The sequence below is a fragment of the Olea europaea genome, chromosome 11 (assembly GCF_002742605.1).
Source record: "Olea europaea var. sylvestris chromosome 11, O_europaea_v1, whole genome shotgun sequence".
NCBI lineage: Eukaryota > Viridiplantae > Streptophyta > Magnoliopsida > Lamiales > Oleaceae > Olea > Olea europaea.
In genome coordinates, this window is record NC_036247.1 from 415,264 (window position 1) to 435,638 (window position 20,375).

The following is a 20,375-nucleotide window of genomic DNA, read 5'->3' on the forward strand; positions in this document are numbered from 1 at the left end:
CTGCTCCATTGTCGACAAGCACTTTTGCCACTGGGACGCTGTTAACTAGAGCTTTAACGTATAATGGTCTCAGGTGTTTTGTCAATTTCATGGCTGGCCGTTTAAAAATAACCTTTTCGGCAGCCTCTATTTCTACCTCTTGCTTATGTTCTGTCGAATTATCCCCTTGTGATAAGTTAACGTGCATTATGTCACGCTGATCCTCTGTCTCCTGAACTTCCTTCTTACTTTTTTATAATGCTTCCTCATCAGTTATCCAACCTGTGGGAGGGGGCATTATTCTTGGAGGTGACCCATACTTTTCAAAGCGAGGCACTCTCTTCTTCCTTTTGGGTGTCCCATACAGTACGTAGAAATCGAAAGGACGCCCAGATGGCTCCCCCAACAAGTCTACTTCGCGAACTCTCTCTTGATGTAGTTTCTTAAACAGAGTATTGCGTGATACTCCTCTCTTTTTCCTTTCTGCTTCCAGGTCGATTTCTTCTTCAATGTCTGTCATCCCATCATCCTCTTCATCGTTGTAGGCCTCTCCAGAAGTCTGGCCTTCTTCACATACCAGCACGCAGGCTTCCCCTTCGTTGTCCTCCCTCTCTTCTTCCTTTTCCTTATTCTTGAATTCATTGGCCAGTAGGTAATTATTGGCCACGACAGGAGGCAACGTACCGAATTGGATATCAAGGGGCTGATCTGGATCTTCTTCATCCCTTTCGTCCCTCTCAAACCTTGATCTCCCAGAAGATGTTTCTGGAAATTCCTTCATTGATTCACCTGTATCAGTCTCTTTATTACCTTTGAGGACGTTCTGATTGGTTACCTTGAGTAGTAGAGGCGCTTTAGGATGTGGCATTCCTTGTTGCTGCCTCATCATCCGTCCGTAGTTTCGTTGGAAACGCCTTTGTTGGGTCCTAGTCATCTCATCGAAGGGTATTGCCCTTCCTGCACTGTACTGGAATGAATGCCATACATTTGGCCGGCGAGGTTGCGACCTAAATGTTATTCCAGTATCTGCTGGTCTGAACTGCCTTTCAAAAGGCGGTCCTCTATAGAATGATGTACCTCGCCCTCTACCAGGCTGAATGTTTGGGAAGAAGGCAGGGCGATGAGGATGCTGCCATGTCCCTGATTTCTCCATGTCTCCATTTACTTCCCTTTTACACCTTGCACACAGGACGTTTTCGTCCTTTTTTGGTTCTTTCCCTTTGATTCGTTCGAAGACACTGGGATGTGTTTTAGTATTCTCTTCTCCATCATCTATGACCAACTTGAATTTTGGCAACTTGTTCTTGAATCCAGACGTTACCATGTTTATCCCAAGTGGCTGTGGGAAAGGATTCTCGTCCACTGCCATCTTTTTCTTATCATCGAACGTAATTCGTCCTGATTCAATGGCATCCTGCAATACGTGACGGAAAACCAAGCAATTGTTAGTCAAATGTGACCATGCATTATGCCACTTACAATATTTTTTACCCTTTATTTGTTCAGGGTTTGGCAATTTGTGCTTATCGCTCAGCTTTATTTACTTATCCCTATATAATTTATCGAATATAAGGTCAGCTTTGGTCACATCGAACGAGAACGTTCTAGCCTTTATGTTTCCATCCCTTATGGGCTCATCTTTGCCCGATGGTCTAGGCTTGGCCATTATGGGACAGGTATATGTATCCCCTTTTACCAATTCGGCTAAACACATTTCGGCCTGATCGTATGATTCGTCGTCGATGGTATGAACGCCAAAATTTGGGTCTCTGTAATAAGTCCCTTTACTGGAATTTTTCATTTGTTCTTCTTCTCTTATCAGTTGCTCATACCTAATCACATTCGCACTCAACTGGAAAAGGTCAAGAAATTCCTTGTCCTGGAACTTCTTTTTTAAATCAAAGCTCAAGCAGCCTTGTGCGATCTTGACAAATTCTTTTTCGGGCAGAGATACAAAACACTTACTTCTTACTGTTTCGAACCTTTGGAGAAAACTTTCTGCCCATTCATTTGGCATTTGACGTAGATTCGCTAAATCAGCCAAAGTGACTTCAGACTCAGTTTTATAAAACTGAGCGTGAAACAACTGTTCCAGTTGTTGCCATGTTTGAACAGAGTTCGCTGGCAAGTTGATAAACCAGGAGAAAGCTACTCCTGTTAACGAACTAGGAAAAAGTCTCATTTTATGGTAATCTGTTACATCACCACTTTGCAACGTGAATCGCCCTATGTGTTTTGGAGTAGACACCTCTCCTAAGCCAGTAAACAGTGAGAATTCTGGTACTTTGTACCCTCTAGGTCATAGATATGCTTGGTCTACCCAATCAGGATATGGCTTTGTATACGTCGGCCTAATGACAGGACGCACCCCAAAAGCCATCTGATCCNATGAAAGAATATATGACATGTCCGGCAGTTGAATCTACTAAAGAATCCACCGTGGGCATTGGATACTCATCTTTGGGTGTAGCCATGTTTAAATTTCTAAAGTCTATACACCCCCTTAGTTTACCATTCTTTTTTAGTACTGGTACAATATTCGACAACCATTCAACATATCTAGCTGTTCTTATAAAACCTGCTTTCAATAATCGCTCTATCTCTTTCTTAATCTCAGGGAGTACATTAGGAGCAAAACGCCTAGGAGGTTGCCTATGAGGTTTAAAATTAGGCTTAGTTAGTAACCTATGTTCCACCAAGTCTCTATCTAAACCAGGCATTTGTTCATATTCCCAAACAAAACAATCTTTGTACTCTTTTAACAAAGCGATTAATTTGTTACTAACCTCTTGGTCGAGCATCTGGCTGATGAACGTTGGGTGATCTTCTCCTTCATCACCAATATTTACTTTGATCAGAGGGTCTTGTGCTTGAGCGTATCCAGGTTTGGCAATCCGCATCACTTCGTCGTCCAGTTCTCTTGTAAGTACCTCCTCTTCCAAACAGTCCACCTTGTTGACTTCTTGGCCAATGCTTTGCTCTAACTCGAATACTGCCAACTTGTCCTTCAGCGCTTTTAGGGCAGTCTCTTCTTTCGCCTTGTCATTGCATTCCTTATTGAAAGCCATCAGTCTGGCTTTGAAGGCCTGAACGTCGGCCGTTTGCTTTTGTAACTTAAAGTTCATTCAAGACTCCTTAATTATTCTTTTGCCAATTACTGGCTCTTCCAGGGCCACTATATTTGGCCTCATCTGTTTGAACATCTCAGTGAGTGCGTCCACTGAGAATGGTTCTTCTCTTTGCGCGACAACCTGAGTTTCTTCCCTGTCTTGTACTACTCTGACAGGTCCATAGTTTCCTTCGTACATGAACTTTTCCACCGAGTTTGCTTCTGCGACAAAAGGCCTATGATCGGCCTGTACCACCTCTGCCTCGCCTTTTCATTCCAAAAGATCAGGCACTGATGAAGCGACGAGGGTATACAACGACTTCCGTGTATCCAATCTCTTCCTAGGAGCACATTGTGACTAGTAGGACCATCTATTACAAAGAAGACAGTGGTCCTAGTAGTCGTCCTTATAGTTATGTCCAATGGCATAACTCCCTTAGCTGAAGTTGCTCCTCCATTGAAGCTAGTGAGGATGACTTCTGTAGGAATCATGTCACCCTCTGTCTTTGCGAACTTCCTCATCATCCTAGATGGAATGGTGTTTATAGCTGCTCCATTGTCGATAAGCACTTTTACCACTGGGACGCCGTTGACTAGAGCTTTAACGTATAACGACCTCAAGTGTTTAGTCAACTTCATGGCTGGCCGTTTGAAAATAACCTTTTCGGCAGCCTCTATTTCTACTTCTTGCTTGTTTTCTGTCGAATTATCCACCTGTGATAAGTCGACGTGCAGTATATCATGCTGATCCTCTGTCTCCTGAACTTCCTTCTTACTCTTTTCTAATGCTTCCTCATCAGTTACCCAACCTGTTGGAGGGGGCATTATTCTTGGAGGTGACCCATACTTTTCAGGGCGGGGCACTCTCTTCTTTCTTTTGGGTGTCCCATACAGTACATAGAAATCGAAAGGACGCCCAGATGGTTCCCCCAACAAGTCTACTTCGCGAACTCCCTCTTGATGTAGTTGCTTAAACAGAGTATTGCGCGATACTCCTCTCTTTTTCCTTTCTGCTTCTAAGTCAATTTCTTCTTCAATGTCTGTCATCCCATTGTCCTCCTCGTCGTTGTAGGCCTCTCTAGAGGTCTGGCCTTCTTCACATACCAACACGCAAGCTTCTTCTTCGTTGTCTTCCTTCTCTTCTTCTTTTTCTTTATTCTTGAATTCATTGGCCAGTAGATAATTATTGGCCACGACAGGAGGTAACGTACCGAATTGGATATTAAGGGGCTGATCTGGATCTTCTTCATCCCTTCTTTCTCGCTCAAACCTTGATCTCCCAGAAGAAGTTTCTGGCAGTTCCTTCATTGATTCATCTGTACCGGTCTCTTCACTATTTTTGACGATATTTTGATTTGCTACCTTGAGTAGTTTAGACGCTTTAGGATGTGGCATTCCCTGTTGCTGCCTCATCATCCGTCCGTAGTTTCGTTGGAAACGCCTTTGTTGGGTCCTAGTCATCTCATCGAAGGGTATTGCCCTTTCTGCACTGTACTGGAATGAATGTCATACATTTGGTCGGCGAGGTTGCGGCCTGAATGTTCTTCCATTATCTGCTGGCCTGAACTGCCTCTCAAAAGGCGGTCCTCTATAGAATGATGTACCTCGCCCCCTACCAGGCTGAATGTTTGGGAAGAAGGTAGGGCGATAAGGATGCTGCCATGTCCCTGGCTTCTTCGTGTTTCTATTTACTTCTCTTTTACACCTTGCACACAAGATGTTTTCGTCCCTTTTTGGTTCTTTCCCCTTGATTCGTTCAAAGACGCTGGGATGTGGTCTAGGATCTTCTTCTCCATCATCTACGACCAACTTGAATTTTGGCAACTTGTTTTTAAATCCAGATGTCACCATGTTTACTCCAAGTGGCTGTGGGAAAGGATTTTCATCCACTGCCATCTTTTTCTTATCATCGAACGTAATTCGTCCTGATTCAATGGCATCCTGCAATACATGACGGAAAACCAAGCAATTGTTAGTCAAATGTGACCATGCATTATGCCATTTACAATATTTTTTACCCTTAATTTGTTCAGGGTTTGGCAATTTATGCTTATCGCTCAATTTTATCTGCTTATCCCTATATAATTTATCGAATATAAGGTCAGCTTTGGTCACGTCGAACGAGAACGTTCTAGCCTTTATGTTTCCATCCTTTATGGGCTCATCTTTGCCCGATGGTCTAAGCTTGGCCATTATGGAACAAGTATATGTATCCCCTTTTACCAATTCGGCCAAACACATTTCGACCTGATCGTATGACTCGTCGTCGATGATATGAACGTCAAAATTTGGGTCTTTGTAATAAGTTCCTTTACTAGAATTTTTCATTTGCTCTTCCTCTCTTATCAGTCGCTCATACCTAATCACATTCGCACTCAACTGGAACAGGTCAGGAAATTCCTTGTCCTGGAACTTCTTTTTTAAATCAAAGCTCAAGCAGCCTTGAGCGATCTTAACAAATTCTTTTTCGGGCAGAGGTACAAAACACTTGCTTCTTGATGTCTTGAACCTTTGGAGAAAACTTTCTGCCCATTCATTTGGCATTTGACGTAGATTCGCCAAATCAGCCAAAGTGACCTCAGACTCAGTTTTATAAAACTGAGCGTGAAACAATTGTTCCAATTGTTGCCATGTTTGAACAGAGTTCGCTGGCAAGTTGATGAACCAGGAGAAAGCTACTCCTGTTAACGAACTAGGGAAAAGTCTCATTTTATGGTAATCGGTTACATCACCACTTTGTAATGTGAATCGCCCTATGTGTTCTAGAGTAGACACCTCTCCTAAACCGGTAAACAACGAGAATTCTGGCACTTTGTATCCTCTAGGCCATGGATATGCTTGGTCTACCCAATCAGGATATGGCTTTGTGTACGTCGGCCTAATGACGGGACGCACCCCAAAAGCCATCTAATCCTGTACGATTTCCATAATCTGGTTCCTCAACATGACGTTGGGGTCATATGGAATTCCTACAGGTTGGTTAACCGGTTGATTTGCATGAGGCCTGATGTTTGGTCCTTGATTGGTAACAAAATTACCATGATTAAGGTCATTACCATTAGCCTGAACATCTACTCCCTCGTTACCACGTGGAATATTCTGTCCACTGTTTAGGACATTATCTCTCACGTTTGGATTACCCCCCAAGTTAGGCATACCACTACCATTGCTTTGATTTGGCACTGTAGTACCCCCTTGGTTTGAAGTAGAGGGACCAGAAAGCGGTTCTACCCCTTAACTCGAATTTAGGACTGAGGGATTATGTCCCACGATCGTCCTAGTTTGAAAGTGATTTGTAAGAGGTATAGCCGGTTGACATATTTGGCCTACTAACTTATTCATTGTTTCGTTCAACGTCTTTAGTTGTTTGGCCATGTTGTCATAGTGTACATTCCCATTTTGTGTAAATCTTTCCATATTATGAATACTTCGAAGATTTACCTGTTCAACGACGTCTTGTGTGAGTTCTCCAAGTAATGCACGCATGGTTCGAGGACTCAACTCCGTCATTGGTTCGTAACGACTGTTACTGCACTGATTCTGTCCATCTGTTCGTGGAGAAGCATGCTGCTCCTCATATCGCTCGATCACAGACTGGATTCCTCCCTGACTTGCTGCTTCCTTATCGAACCTCTTAGGCATATTGTTTCCCCTTTTGTACTTTCAACACCTAACACCACTGTCCCACTGGGCGTGCCAAATTGTTTCGCGCGGGTTAGTCGCTAACAATTAAAAGGGATCAGACGATTGTGTAAGGGACAAACCTCTTGAGATAAAGTCCCAAAAAGGGGTGTTCTTTTATTGGCGATGACTTTACAATTGGAAGTGAAAAACAACGTGCCTCCAAAGGGCGCAAGCACACGAGTTACTGAAAGAAAAGTGTTTAAGTCTAAAAACTAAGGAAATGAAAATTACATGTTCTCTGTTCGAGAGTTTTGGATTCGGTCCTTTGCTTCTATGTCCTTTCTCCCTTTTATACTTCATGGACGATCTCTTTGTGATCAACCGCTCTAAAAACTGCTTGATCGTCCTATAACTGCCCACTTTCTTCGTAATGGCCAACTTGTCATGAAAACTGCCTTTTTTAACTGCTGTCATTACTCTTCATCGTTCAACCGCTTTTGATTGAGTTCCTTGAATCGTGGAACGTGATAGGGCTGCTTCAATAACTGCCTTGATAACTGCACTTCTTGATAACCACGACGCTTTATGTTGTTAAGACCTTGGGCGACTTGAAGGTTTGGGCGAGAATAGAGTAACAGTTCTGGGCGACTGTATGACACTCCATTCGCTCAGATTCTGGGCGACTTGCAAACTTGGGCGATGGCGTTACCGCGTTCTTGGCCTCCTTATTTGGGCTTTCATCTTGATTTGTTCGATTGGGCTTCGTTCTTTAGGTTGTTTGATTTGGGGATCCTCCAATTGGGTTTCACTCCTTGTGCTGCTCGATTTGGGCTGAATTTTTATGTGTCAACAAATGCATTTCAACATAATTCTTAGTGGAGATGAGGTAATCATTCGGGATGGGACCCTCCTATATATAGTTAAGCTGAACGAGGCAATTGAGTCAAATAGAAATAATCACCACCAACGCCGTATTTCAAGAATAATGTTATTCGCAAATATCCTACGTGACATATACATTGTCAGTGATTATTTTACGTATTAGTCAATAAAAAACTACCATATTAATGCACCACATTTGGTACACAACTAGACAGTACATTAAATAGGATTTTAGCTTCTCTATCTACATTAAAACTAGTTTCCAGTACTATCCAATACAGCTTACCACACAGACGTATAATGATTACATGACTTAAATAAAGACATAGTTATTAAAACCTCCCAAATAAAGCTGTTATCTCCGAGCCTTCAATTTTTACAATCCAGTCTCAAAACAAGGTCCATGTAAGAAATGAAATGGATGGTATTCATTCAAGAAACCACGTGTTGAATAACAAGACAGATCCCAAGCAACTACAGCAACAAGCAAACACCAACTTATGACTGACGAAAACGAAGCATATAAGTATACTTTAAAGACCGAGAAGGACTGGCCAAGTACCAGTCTCTCAACTCGCTTCTACTTAAAAGTCCGGTGTTCTTCTGCCAAGATGATTACAGTCAAATCTTAATGTGCTCAGACTCTACCAATTGGCTCTGTTCGGTCCTGTACGGCTAAACGCTCAGAGACATCGGCTAGTGACTTCAGGTTGCACTTGATCAAGGCCTCAACAAAGTAACATGTTTCATCTTTCGTGTTTCCATCAGGCACATCCACCACAAATGACTCAATCACCATAGTCCCGGGCCTCCCATCAATGATCTCTGGATGAACGGTGACAATGGAAGAGTAGTTCTACAAAATTATTGAAGCGGAAACAGGAAAAGAAAAAATGTATCTGCTCAGTCAGCTAATGATGAAGATAAAAAATCTTGGCAAACTAGAAAATGATATGATCAAGTAACTTAACTGAATTTCCTGTATAAACAGGTGACAATCTAGAAGTTTGTGTTAGCGTGGACCAAAATTCAGCATTGGGCTAGGCACTGGCTTTTAAGCAAGGTTCAATTTATGAAAATTTTGGGCCAATTTTTTATTGTAAAGAAGTTGAAAAAAACCTTAACAGTAGAAACCTTAATTAATACACATCAATTCTCAAATTGGAAAAACACTGTGAACGCATATAAGTAAAAAATTAACAACAAAGAGTTAAGGCCAAATGCATAGTGACACCATATAGGAGATTTTGTCACAATTCTTTTGAATTGACCAACCAAGAGATAGGCAGGTAAGATGTATGGCATTTTCAATGCAAAGACAACTCAAATTATGACTCTGTGTGTCAAATTCGGACTGTGTGTGTCAAATTCGGATGAAAAGAAGCAAATAAAGAATTACACTTCACAAGAAAAATTGATCATATTGCACAAACCGGATGGAAAAATACCTTTTACAAATAAATTTCACAGTTAACCATACCTACCAACAGCAGTCCATAATCCATAGCCTTAACTATTCACAAACTTAGCTAATTGAGGAAAAAAATAATTTTGAATTCAATGGAAAATAAAAATATATATCATAGATTGTATTTGAAATTCAATTGATTAATCAAGTTAAAATTGTGATAAAGAAAATCAGGAAATGAACAAGCAGTTCACCAAGTAATTTGCTAAATTGTAAAGCTTTCGTTTATTTTATTCAAGGATTAAAATGTAGCAAATCCCTCTCTAACCGAAATTCACATATATAACTCCGTACCATATATAAACAAGATCATATCAATACACCAAAAGTATACCACTATGCTAAACATTAAAAGCGCAACCAATATAACTTCTAAGAAATTTCTGAAACGAATCAAGCTAATTGATTAATACCTTTAGCCTGTGATCCCCACCCACAATCCTCATGCTAAAGATGTGTTCCTCGTCGTCTAGTAGCTCCAATCTCTCTTTGCTAGTGGTAGCTGGAAGTCCTGACTTCACATTTACTTCTCTAACGGTTCCTATCTGCAAATCACCCTGCACCATGCAAGTACTCACAAAGGGCTTGTACCTTTGTGGCTGATCAAATCTCCTCACCAAGGACCACACCTGTACGAAATTTAAATTCAAACACGATGTATCAAGCATCTGACTGGGAAAAAAAAAAAAAAAGAGGTAAAATAAAATAAAATTTGCCACATAAGTCGAAGAAACTGGTAAACTGGCCTAATAATAAAAAGCCAAATATATCTCTAATTCATCAATTTAGGACAAAAGCAAGGGGAATTTTTATAAAAAAAAAATGTTGCATAAGTCTTGGATTGGAAGAAAGGGCTTTGCTTTCCGATCGCTATTTGAGGACGGTTTGGATGAGCGTAGACAAGTTTGGGATTCACAATCTCTTTCAGCTTGGTGCAGCTCACCCCCCTTGTCACTTAAAGGGAAAACAAGAGAAAGATCTTCGACTGTGGTGGAATCATAACAAGATAGATAGCCGTAGAAAACGTGTGGCTGGATGAATCTTTTACCATGGAAATTCCCTCTTACCCAACCAACACAGGCTAGCTTGCTTCAACTAGTATCAGGCGGGCGAGGGTCTTGCTGTGGAGTATGTTTCCAGTTGGTGAACCAAAACAATTGGTATATTGGCCTAATAATAAAAGCCAAAAATCTCTCTAATTTATCAAATTAGCACAAAAGATTTAGAATTTGGATTAAAAATCTGTCACATACCAACAATACCATTCAAAAATCTCTCAAATTCATCATATTAGCTCAAAATATGTAGAAATGGGATTTAAAATTTGTCACATATCAATACAAAATCAGAGCAATTGATAAACTTCACAAACATTAGCATCCAAAAATATCTCCAATTCATCAAATTAGCTGACAAAATTTGACAACTGCAACTATAAAGGATCCGTAATCACAAAATTGAAGCGTTGACTTACAAGAGGAAGAGGGGCTTTGATGTGCTTAACCAATGACGAACTACATTGATTTTCTCCAACCTCATGCTTGTGATGTCTTCTGATGAACTCCTCTTCTACACTGTTCCGTCTATCGCCGCTCATTATATTGACCTTATCCAATCAAACAGTTGACAATCAGCCGATTTTCCACCGATCTTAGTCGGTCAAACGGGTTGAAAAAATGGTAATCGGATTTTTTCAGGTATGGGCGAAGATGCGGTGTGAAAAGGTATGCAAGGGGGAGTGAACGTGAATCCAAATGCGATTTCAGAAGAGTCCAAAAGCCACCGCCATTAGAACATGGAATTGCTGAATGGTCCATAATAAATTGATTATTTTTCTCTCTCTATCCACATTCTAAAAAGTGAATAAAAATAAAAAAATTTACTGGGGTCGTGAGGTGATTTTTGCCATTTTTTATTGGAGTTGTATGCTTGTCTTCGATGGATTGAACAACACAAATAAATTATCAATTTTCTTTATTTTATTGTCAATTCTGCGTGCCAAATAGTGAAAAGCAAAGTGGTTTTCAAATTTTACTATTCACATAGTAACTAAAATATTAGTAAAGATTAAGATTAAAATCATCTTTGTCGTATAGTGTACAGAAAATGCTTAACATTTTACATAATGATAATAGAATGTGAGAATTGATGTATAGCCCCTTCATCACCTCCCATATTAAATGAGTACTCTGATTCATTAAAATTTGATGCCAAGTGACATGTTTATTGCACATCCCAGTATTTTTCACAGTGGCAAATTTCTTACTTCTCTTCTCTCTCTCGAGTGGTGGTAAGAGCTAGTAAGTTTCCCCATCCCTTATCTCAATTTTTATAGGGTAATTGGCACAAAACGTTTCTATCTTTCAAGTTTATTGTGAAAAGCATCCCTACCTTTTATTTTTTAACATTTTCGCCCCTACCTTTTACATTTCTTGGCACAGAAGGTCATTTTCATTTGTTTTTACAATTTTACCCTCCATTCAAATAAAACAAAAAGAAAAGAAAAGAAAAAAATAAAGAATTAATTACAATAATAGTCCCAAATTTTCAAAAAAATTACATATCGGTCACAATTTATTGTGAACTGAAAATTTTTAAAATTACCCCATAATAAAAAAAAGAAACTTGAATATACAGAGAAATAATCAAGAAATAGAGAAATTTTTTAACCATAGCCAATGAAATTGAAAATCTTCAAAAATGGGTAAGTATAAATCTCAATTTTTATTTAGTGAAGAGTAGATGGAAGATTTGAGGCAAAAATCACGTAATCTTCAAATTTTTTTCATTTTCATTGGTTAAGATTAAAAAATTTCTCCATTTCTTGATTATTTTCCTGTACATTCAAGTTTCTTTTCTCTACTTAATTTTAAATTTTTTGTAATTCACAATAAATTATGACTGATTTATAAATTTTAAAAAAATTTGGGACTATGATTGCAATTAATTCTTTATTTTTTCTTTTCATTTCTTTTTGTTTCATTTTATTGGAGGGTAAAATCGTCAAAATAACCTTCTGTGCAAAGAAATGTAGAAGGTAGGGGCAAAAATATCAACAAATGAAAGGTAGGGATATTTTCGACAATAAACTTGAAAAGTATGGACGTTTTGTACCAATTACCCATTTTTATATCATCCTATCTTGTAGTATCAAACATGCAATTGAGATTAAACAAAATGCACGGTCTAAATTCAATGTTTCGAATTCCTTTGGTGCCTGGAGGTATCTATTGTTGAAAAGAAAGCTCAAAATAAATTGCATATTATTTATACAAAGTATGTACAATTAAAAGAAATATATGGTCGTAGTAAGTTAGGAAGACTACATTTTGCAACTCTAGTGATAGCGTAGCATCTTAGATAAAATTATTCATACAATATTTAGCCCTTATTTGGCTCATCTTTTTTCATTTATTTTTTTCCTTTCTAAAAACTCTTTTTCAACCATATATTATATAGGACCTACATATTTTATCAACTTTTTAATCATACATAGAAATTTAATAGATTTTCATAAGAATTGATGGAACGTGTGGTTAAAATGTTGTGAGTTTCATAAAATATATGGTTAAAATTAATTGTTGATTCTGATTTAAATTTTAATTTAGCTTTTTAGTTGAACAATGATTTATTATAAAAGAAAACTATTTTTCATATGTGCATTTGACCCAGACGGAGAAATATAATTTGTTTATTCATTGAGAGGATAATCTTTTTAAATTACTCTATAAGTTAATTTTGGTGGCGAGTTGCTCAACGAGTGAACAATTTCCTTTATCAATAATGTTATACGTATGAAATGGGATTATCATCATGAGATGTCGCGGAAGACATGAGATGGGATGATAATATCAATTAAATGTATAGATATAAGACTTGCTACCTCATATGAGGATCATTTCTAATTTATCCGAATAGCATTACTCATATTATTTGGCGAGAATTTTACAACATAGAATTATGTAACATGAAATTGAATAAGTTTCATAGTTAGAAACAGGGAGGCGATTCAAATTGTAAATTAGGTATCTATCGTGGTGTAAACAAGGCTTGGTAACAGTTTTCCTCATGAAGACTCTTCCATTACCTGTGTAGCAAGTACTTGTGTCTATTTTACGGAAGAGAGATGCTTGGTGTACAGGAGAGGTTCATAGATTTTTTACAGATAGGATACTTGACAATTTTGCATCGAAAGATAGTTAAAAAGAAAATGGACCAAATGGGTGCTGCGCTGTAAAACTTCTATGAATTGGTCTTTATGGGAAGCCTCCAAGCTACTCACTGGTGAAGTCTCTAGTGACTATGATTGGGACAATGCTGGACTCTCGACTGATCCTGTGACAGTTGCCAGTGTTAGATCTTTATATATAATAAATATATTATTTGAAAAAAATAATTAAATTATTGTCATTGTTTGGTGGGAATTAAAATCATATTTTTAGTAGATTTTGTTAAAAATTGATAAACTGTGCAGGTGAAAAGCTGTAGACCTCATAAAATATGTGGTTGAAACTAATTATTGATTTTGACTTATATTAAAAGATAGATTGTAATCACAACCAAAAAAGGGTAAATAAAGTGCCCAATTGATTAAAAAAAATGTTTGAAATTCATGTGAGAAGACGACAGCTCAATTTTCATTCCATGAGAATATTAAAAGGCTTGTGATAGAGCCCTGGGCTTTTGAGCTTCGTTGATTAAAATAATATATTTTTATTTATTTCAATTGTCTTCGAATTTATTTACTAGGTCAAAATAGGTAGTAAATATAACAAATGTTAGGCTATTATTGGATAAATTATTCTCCGACTTACGATGGAGGCTATTATCACTTTTAAGGCTATATAAACATGTATGCTATTTGGAAAAACACATTAAAAATTATCATTTTCGTATTATGTTATTCTTTATACTTGAATTTATATTTTATTTATTTTTTTGAAGTACACTTGAATGTTTTGAAATCATTTATGAGTGCTACATAAGTAATTTGATTGTTGTATCTTGGAATGATTTTTTAAAGAAGTCGCAGCAGTTAACAGCTGGCAATTTCATTTTAAGACATAGTTTTGTCATGAGACTCGGTAAGTTTTACATTTTGCATTTTACCATTCTGCAAGTTACTATAAGTACGGTGCGTTTGCAAGCATGTCATTCGTATGGAAAGAAAATAAATTTTAAGCAATTCAATTGCCTAAAACTTATTTGTATAAAAACTATTCATTTAGATGAGTTTGATTGATTTAGGTTGAATTTCCTAGAACTTGTTTGTATGAAAATTATTAATTAACTGCATTTGATTGATTTAATTTTCAATTTAAAAATTATTATATTTATTCATTTTTTATTGGTGGGTAGATGAGAGAGAGAAAGAGAGTTGTCAAGAAAATAAAAACGACCCCTTTCCGAGAAAAATATTTTCCTCGATTTTGAAGACAAGATGATCACATGACTAAAAGTTGAAAAATATTTTTCATGAAAAAAATTATTAATAAAATACGTCAAAAGTAGGAATTTTGGTGAAAAATAACATTTTTCATAGAAAATAAAGCCAATGAAACTCACTCTTAATTATCTTCCAACAACCATGAGGGTGAGCTGATCCATCGTAGATGGTCTATACTTGGAGCCCTTAGATGTGTATTCCCTGAGCTCTTGCTTTGTGACAGTGTTAAGTTTGGTGAAACCATGTGGTTCAAAGCTGGAACACAGATCTTTAGTGAAGGTGGAGTTACTATTTGGGCAACCTAAGCTTGATTCATGCACAAATCATCTTGGCCATCTGGGCATGGCAAGTCATATTGATGGGAGCTGTGGAAAGGCTACCATATAGCTAGAGGGACACTTGGTGTGGTAGTCCATCCATTTTACCCTAGGTGGCAATTTCAACCCATACTTCAGAAGCTTTTTTATGAGGTAAATTAATTTGTATTAATCAAAATTGTGACTACAACTACTTTGGACATTTCCTGGCATTCAAAGTAAAACAATACAATGATCCAATGATCTAGTAATCCAAACCGAATGATGGAATATTAATCAAAACATTACTAACTTGGCTAATCTAGAACCCGAAGTGTCAAACTATTGATGGTAACAAATCCTCTTGGAGTAGATGGAAATGAGTCTGTCAATTGTACTTCAAGACAATGCTGGTCGAAATCCCAACTTCAACAAGTTTAAGATCTTCAAAGATACCCTTTGAAAACTTGACTTATTGGTGAAAGGTAGCTTGCATTATTTGCAGCAAGTGTTGCCGAAAATTTGAAATGCTGCATGAAGCAGTCAACAATGCTGGGTAATTGCACGGTACAGTTCTTTTCCCAAACAAGTAAAACCAGCTTAACCATGATCCTGAATTCTGATGGTTTTGTAAAACAAAGAGGAAGAGAAAATACAGATTTCTTGCAGATAAAATGATCAGTACTAAAGCACCATAATCGACAGTTTTTTTGAAGTAAAATACAAGATGTTTTCAACCATACTATTAGTCAACAACTTCTACCAACTACAACCTTACAAAGTGACAGAATAACCCATACATTTACAGACATTATAATCATTAAAAATAAATATTACATAGGCTGATTTTAATACACAAAAATACTGCAATTGGTGACAGCAAAAATATCAACCAATGTTAACACTCCACCTTGACATTTTTGCTGGAAACACCAAGGTTTTTCCTTAATGTTTCAAAACTTTCTTTTGACAAGGATTTTGTTAGGCTGTCAGCATGTTGGACCTCAGAATTGCAATGTACCAGCTTCACCATGTTGGACCTCAGAATTGCAATGTACCAGCTTCACTTCAAGATTTTCTTATGCTTCCCTAATTGCATGATATCTTATCTTAATATGTTTTGTTCTTCCATGAAACACGAGTTTTTAACCATTGCAACCATCGATTGATTGTTACAAAAAATCACAGTTGCATCAGATTGCTTATGGTTTAGATCTTCCAAAACTTTCCTTAGCCAGACAGCCTAATTTGTTGCTTCTGATGCAGCCACATATTCTGCCTCTGCTGTTGATTGAGCTACCGTTTTTTGCTTGATTGAGTTCCAGCAAATAACACTTGTTCTCAGATAAAATACATATCCAGAGGTGCTTTTCATATCATCAAATGATCTAGCCCCGATCACTGTCATTATATCCAGTTAAAAACAAGTTTTCTGACCTCCAAAACTAGATTCCAAGCTCAGCATTTCCTTTGATCTACCTTAGAACTCTCTTTGCAGCTAGAAAATGTAAATCACTTGGCTCTTGTCTAAACCTGGAAAGCATATTTGCAGCAAATGTAAGGTCTGGTCTTGTGATGGTTAAATACAATAAACAACCCACCAAGCTTCTATACACCTTTTTATCATATCTCTTACTTCCATCTTCTTTCATCAGCTTCAAATTTTGAACCAGTAGAGTGCTAACTGGTTTGCAATTTTCCATGCTGAATTTCTTTAAAATTTCCTTGGCATATCTCCTTTGACAGATAAAAATACCTTCTTGAGATTGATCCACTTCCATTCCAAGAAAATATTTCATTTTCCCCAAATCACTCATCTTAAATGCCATCATTAATTCTTCTTTCACTTTGCTAATTAAGACCTGATCACTCCCAGTTACTAGTAGATCATCAACATACAATGAGATAATGATAACTTCTTCCTCCACTTGCTTTATATAAAGTGTTTGTTCATTAACACTATTTACAAACCCAAGGCAGCTTAGATGTTCATCAATCCGGCTGTATTAGGTTCTTGGAGCCTGCTTTAATCCATATAAGGCTTTCTTGAGCAAATATACCTTATTTTCATTCCCAGCTACTGGAAAACCTTCAGGTTGCTCAATGAAGATTTTTTCTTGTAGATGTCCATTTAAGAAGGCTGATTTAACATCCAACTGGTGAATCATCCAACCCTTTTGAGCAGCAATAGCAAACAACAATCTAATTGTCTCATATCTGGCCACTAGTGCAAATGTATCAGCAAAATCAATTCCATATTGTTGGACATAACCTTTCACAACTAGTCTGGCCTTGAACTTGTTGACAGAACCATCAGAATTCACCTTGGTTTTGAATACTCATTTAACTCCAATAACATTTTTATTTCTTGGCTGTCAACAAGCTCCCAAGTTCCTTTCTTTTCAATCATCTTCAGCTTCCCCTTCATTGCAACCAACCACTCTTGTGAGTTTACTGCCTCAGCAAAATTTGAAGGGTCCAACACGGCTGAATTACATCTGGCTTAAACATCAGCAAGTGGTCTGGTTCTCAACACTTCATTCTCTGAATCTGAGTCACCATCTGGTTCTTGTTCATATGGTTCATCCTCATTGATAATGATAACTTCATTTCCTTAAGTTACCAACCTTGGAATTTGAAGTTTATCGAAGGTATTTACTTTCCAATTCCATGAAGAATCTTCATCCATCTTAATATCTCTGCTGGACATCCTGTTCTTGGTTTGAGGATTATAGACCCCATACCCTTTGGCATTGTTACAATAGCCAACTAAAACTCCAAGCTCTGCCTTTGGACTCAATTTATCCCTTTTTACATTTGGTATATGAGTGTAACATATACTCCCGAACACCTTCAAATGTGAGATTGGCTTAACTCCATACCAAGCTTCATAGGGTGTTTGCTTATTCAAAGCTTTTTGTGGTAATCTGTTGAGAAGATAGGTTGTTGTATTTACAGCTTCAACTCAAAACTCCTTCGGAACCTTCTTCTCAAGCATCAAACATCTTGCCATTTCCATCACCGTCCTATTCTTCCTTTCACAAACTCCATTTTGTTGTGGTGAATATGGCATTGTCAACTAATGTTTGATCCCCACAGCATCACAAAACTTGTCAAACTGGTCACATTTGTATTCAGTTCCATTGTCTGTCCTCATGGCCTTTATCTTGCAATCACTCTCATTTTCCACCAATTTTTAAACCTTTGAAATACATCAGCAACCTCGAACTTCTTTTTCAAAAAATACACCCAACATATCCTTGTTAAATCATCAATTAAGAGTATAAAATATCTACTGCCATTCAGTGTTTGTGTTCTCATTGGACCTCAAATATCAGAATGGATTAATTCCAGCTTTTTATGGCTCTTCTTGACTAATTTTTAGGAAATGGTAGTCTTGTTTGCTTCCCAAGTTGACAGATATCACACATACAACTATCATCACATATGTTGGGCAAATTTTCAACAAGTTCCATCTTATGCATTTGTTTAAGTGAAGTGAAATTCGCATGACCAAACTGTTTGTGCCAAAGTGAAGACTTCACATCAGTACAAGTGTATGCATGAGAGATCAAATTTTTCCACTCTAAAGGGAAGCTTCTTTGCTTCATTTCAACTGCCATTAATTCATTTCCACTTTGATCAAATATAGTGCAACCACTATTCTTAAATACCAAAGTGTAATTCTTCTCAATCAATTGACCCACACTTACTAAAATTTGATCAATATCTAGCACATAAAGTACATCAGAATATGTTTGATACCTGTTGAAGTTTGGACAGCAAGTACACCAATTCCTTCTACTTTCACATAATCACCATTTCCAACCTTTACCTTTGATTTGTATGAATTGTATAACTCAACAAAGATGCTGGAATTTGAAGCCATATGATGTGTACAACCGCTGTCCAGTAGCCAAGTTCCAATTCCACTACTCATTTTGTGATTTTCAACTGTAAATAGGTGCTCTTCATTCAGGTCTGGTTGCTGATTTTCAGTAACTTGTGCTTGCTGCTTTAGTGACTTCTCCTTCCGATTTTTACACACTTTTTGAACATGTCCAAACTCCTTACATGCTCTGCATTGAACACCAGGTTTGTACCAACACCATTTTGGTGAGTGGCCTGATTTTTTGCAATGAGGACAGGGAGATAATCATCACTCTTACCAGCATTCTTGTTGAACTCGACCTTCTTCTTTTTAGTTAGTTGCTTCTTCACTCCATAACTTGTTTGAGCTTTATATTTTCCTTTGACAAATAAGGCACCTTCAACTTGTTCTTCCTGCCTTATTAGTCTTTTTTGTTTAATAGTTTGCAAGGCATTAATCAACTCTGATAAAGTTATAGGAGATAGATCTCTAGAGTCTTCAAGTGAGGAGATCTTTACCTCAAATTTTTCTGGCAAACTGATCAAAACTTTCTCTACAAGCCTCCTATCAGGTAAGTCATCTTCCAAAAGCCTTATTTTATTTACCACCTTCATTAGCCTATCAACATATTATTTAACAGCTTCTGCGTCCTTCATCTTCTAGGTTTCATACTCCCTTATTAAGTTTAAAACCTGCATCTGCCTTGTTCTTGCATTTTCCCTAAATTCTTCTTGTAATCTGTCACAAGCTTCCTTGGCAGTCTCACAGTTATTATTCTGGTGAAAATCGCATCAGAAATGGCAGATTGGATGCAAGAAAGGGCCTTGAACTTCTTTGCAACCTCCTCACCATGTTGCTTCAGCAAGCTCTAGTGGGATTTGCCCTTAAAGGTGGTGGTTCTGTACCGGTTTCTGTGATTTCCCACAAGTTATATGATTTCAGGTATGCCTTCATCTTTTTCTATCTCACAACCTTGCCTTTTCCTCTAAGATCCTTTAGCTCTAATACCACTGATGGTTTTGTAAAACAAAGAGGAAGAGAAAATACAGATTTCTTGCAGAGAAAATGATCAGTACTAAAGCACCATAATCGACAATTTTTCTGAAGTAAAATACAAGAGGTTTTCAACCATACCGTTAGTCAACAACTTCTACCAACTACAGCCTTACTAAGTGATATGACCCAGGAGTCGAGCCGACGAAGGCAAGTGCGAGACGAGACCCGTTGATAGTCGATGGTAGACCGATGACACGATCAAGGGCAAAGCAAATGAAACAAGCGATGGAATTACTCGTTCAAGAAACCATTGATAGACCCATGTTCGGGACTCAAAATGGAGCAACTTTCATGTTCGGGTCGAAGGTCGAATCAACTTAGATCAATTTAATAACGAAGGTCGAAACCGGAGAGAATTTCCAAGCCTATGCAGTCGCATAGGCTAAAGTGACTCACGGTCGCATGGAGGCTTACTGAAACTCAAAGGAGGCAACTTGCTTAAACTATGCGACCGCATAAAAATGAGTGTCTGCATAGGCTAAAGTGACTCACGGTCGCATGGAGGCTTACTGAAACTCAAAGGAGGCAACTTGCTTAAACTATGCGACCGCATAAAAATGAGTGTCGCAGTCGCATAGTTCAAATTTTTTGGCGAATTTTCTATTTTTGGTATTTTTCCATATTTTGTTAGTTTTTGATTCTTT

At 37.7% G+C, this 20,375-nt stretch overlaps 1 protein-coding gene across 1 annotated transcript; it reads right to left on the reverse strand.

The window, feature by feature from the left end:
* Positions 1-7,890: 7,890 nt before the first annotated feature.
* LOC111402881 (abscisic acid receptor PYL8-like) lies at positions 7,891-10,851 on the reverse strand. The gene is made up of 3 exons (XM_023031196.1): positions 10,537-10,851; positions 9,476-9,691; positions 7,891-8,450 (listed from the first exon to the last, which is right to left on the reverse strand). The coding sequence occupies exons 1-3, from the start codon at positions 10,657-10,659 to the stop codon at positions 8,232-8,234; spliced, it is 558 nt and encodes a 185-aa protein (XP_022886964.1). The 5' UTR covers positions 10,660-10,851; the 3' UTR covers positions 7,891-8,231.
* Between the last annotated feature and the right edge of the window lie 9,524 nt (positions 10,852-20,375).

Bases quoted from the DNA above. Each gene is read 5' to 3' on its own strand.
- LOC111402881 (XM_023031196.1), bottom strand. From the start codon at position 10,659: ATGAGCGGCGATAGACGGAACAGTGTAGAAGAGGAGTTCATCAGAAGA. The intron at 9,692-10,536 runs GTAAGTCAACGC...AATTTCGTACAG, and splicing joins TCAAAGCCCCTCTTCCTCTT to GTGTGGTCCTTGGTGAGGAG. The intron at 8,451-9,475 runs GTATTAATCAAT...ATAATTTTGTAG, and splicing joins GTGGGGATCACAGGCTAAAG to AACTACTCTTCCATTGTCAC.